Genomic DNA, 2,073 nt, shown 5'->3' with positions numbered 1-2,073 from the left:
GCTGAGTGAGATGATACTCTCGAGGGGGAGAGGGGCGCACCGTAGCCTAAGGGACTGCTGTGAGAGGTGCAGAAACGAATCGTGCTCGAACAGACTCACGCTGGTAGTGATCGGCGATCGCAGATGCTCCTGCGGCCGGCCTGCAGTCACCACAAGTCGGTCACCCCACTGCGGGACCGACCAGCACCGACCTGCGGCGAGCCACCGACGATGGCGAGATGCAGCAAGGCATGCCCACATGTTTGGAGCCATGAATCATTGCAGACTCGGGGTGTCGCTGTTGCATTCAATTCCAATACCGCCGGTCATGAAGTTCAAAACGTAGCGCGGGCGCTGGTGCACATCACCAGCCCACAGGACCGGCCCAACAACTCACAGCCGCCCTCCAGCTGTCTACATGCAGACCACGCGCCGCGTCCATGCAGAAGGCGCAGCTGTTCATGCATGCGGGCCTCACGACACACCACAGGTTGCTTCGAGGGCGCGGCAGGCAGGGTGGCATTCCCGGGAGCCCCGCGGCCGCGCTGGCCGGCGTGCGCGGCGCGCACCACGACCCACATGACGCGAGGCCGCCCCGCGCGCCGTTCCGCAGCCGGCAGCTGCCTTCAGGACAGACCGCGGCGTGTAGCTGGCCTTTGTGACAGCCATCCTGCCCCATGCATGCTGCCGAAGCATCCCGCCCCGTGCTCGCCCCCCCGCCAGCGCCGCAGCAATGCAGCTGCGCCGGCGGCGCCGCCGCACTGGCCGCCTGCTTACACGCGCTCGTTGAATCTGCTTACACGTCTGACGGGGTTTGCCGCCCGCATACGAATGAGGGGGTAGGAATGAAAAAGCACCTCGGTCCTCAGGTTGGTGGCCAAAACTGCAACGCGTGCGCAAGTGTTAAAGTGCGCGCGCCGGCCGCGACTGCGCCGCCCCCGCCTGCTGCAATTCCTAGGTGCGGGGCCGGCGCGGCCGGCGGCGGCGGCGGCGCACGCTGCGGTCGGGGGTTGGGGGGTCGGTCGGATACACGTATCTGCGGTTCGTCAATGGTTGCGTCGCCGGCGCTGCTGCATACCACCCCCGGCCGTCAGTTTCAAACACGCGAGAGACTCGGGCGCAGGGCGACCGGGGGATGCGGCGCCGCGAGCGCTGTTCGGGCGGCTGCAGCCCCGCTGAGACCAGGAGGCGGCGCCGCACCGCCCGCGCCCCACGCTCGCCAACCAGAGAGCCCCGCGCCTGTGCTGCGCGCAACAGGGAGAGGGCGTGCGCCCGGGCGTTCACCAACTGGACGCCAGGAATGGGAGGCCCCGCGCCGCCTCTGCTGGCGGCGGGCTGTGGCACGAAGTGAGTAGTGGGCTCGTCGGGCCGCCTCAACGGGCCCAGCCGTCGGAAAAGAACAAAATGGTGATGCAGCCACCAAGGGACAGAGAGAAGAGGGGGATGCTCGCAAAGAGAGAAAGAGGAGGGGCGAGGCACCCGATACATGCGGCGGCGCACCACGCGCTCGCCACAGGCTGGCGCCCATGCGACCACCATCGTGCGGGCGGGAGCGCAGGGGTGGGGGCGGAGGTGCGCCGGGGGCGCAAATGCGCCTGGCACACGCAGGGGTCGCGGACGCTGGCTTGGCGAGGCGAGGGCGGCCGCCTCCGCCCCTGTGCAGTGCTGCATGTGTCCGCGCTGCGCTCCACCGCCGGCTCTCGACCGCCCCGCCCGCAAGCCGGCCCCGCTGCATCGCACCACCAAGCTTCCTGCTGCGTCCCACCCGCCCGGCGCCCGCGCCAGGGGCCGCCGCAGCCGCGGCCGGCAAGCCGCGCACATGCCACCGCGGCACGCCGCCGCGGCGCGCCCGGCCTGCCGCGCAGCCCCGCGCGCGCGCCATGAACGCGCGCGCCTCAGGCGCTCCTCTGCTGCAGCCGCGCCGCCATCTCCGCCGGCAGGCCGTCCAGCTCCCCGGGCAGCCAGTCAAACAGCGGCGGCAGCGCCTTGCCGTTGGGCAGCCGCGCGGCCGGGTCCCGCAGCTCGTCGAAGAAGGGGTGGCACATCGCCTCGTGCGCGGCGAAGCGGCGGTCGGGGGCGTACTGCAGCAGGCGA

General features: G+C 70.9%; 1 protein-coding gene across 1 annotated transcript in view; it reads right to left on the bottom strand.

The window, feature by feature from the left end:
- Window positions 1-1,874: 1,874 nt before the first annotated feature.
- Window positions 1,875-2,073, bottom strand: part of MNEG_10437 (glycogen synthase kinase 3 beta) — a gene marked incomplete at both ends in the record, with an annotated part of 3,312 nt that continues 3,113 nt past the window's right edge. The window contains one exon of the mRNA XM_014041092.1: window positions 1,875-2,060. Coding sequence (XP_013896546.1) covers window positions 1,875-2,060 — 186 coding nt within the window. The remainder of the gene's footprint in view (window positions 2,061-2,073) is intronic.

The sequence above is a fragment of the Monoraphidium neglectum genome, assembly GCF_000611645.1.
Source record: "Monoraphidium neglectum strain SAG 48.87 unplaced genomic scaffold scaffold02313, whole genome shotgun sequence".
Lineage (NCBI taxonomy): Eukaryota > Viridiplantae > Chlorophyta > Chlorophyceae > Sphaeropleales > Selenastraceae > Monoraphidium > Monoraphidium neglectum.
This window is presented reverse-complemented; position numbering and strand designations above follow the sequence as displayed.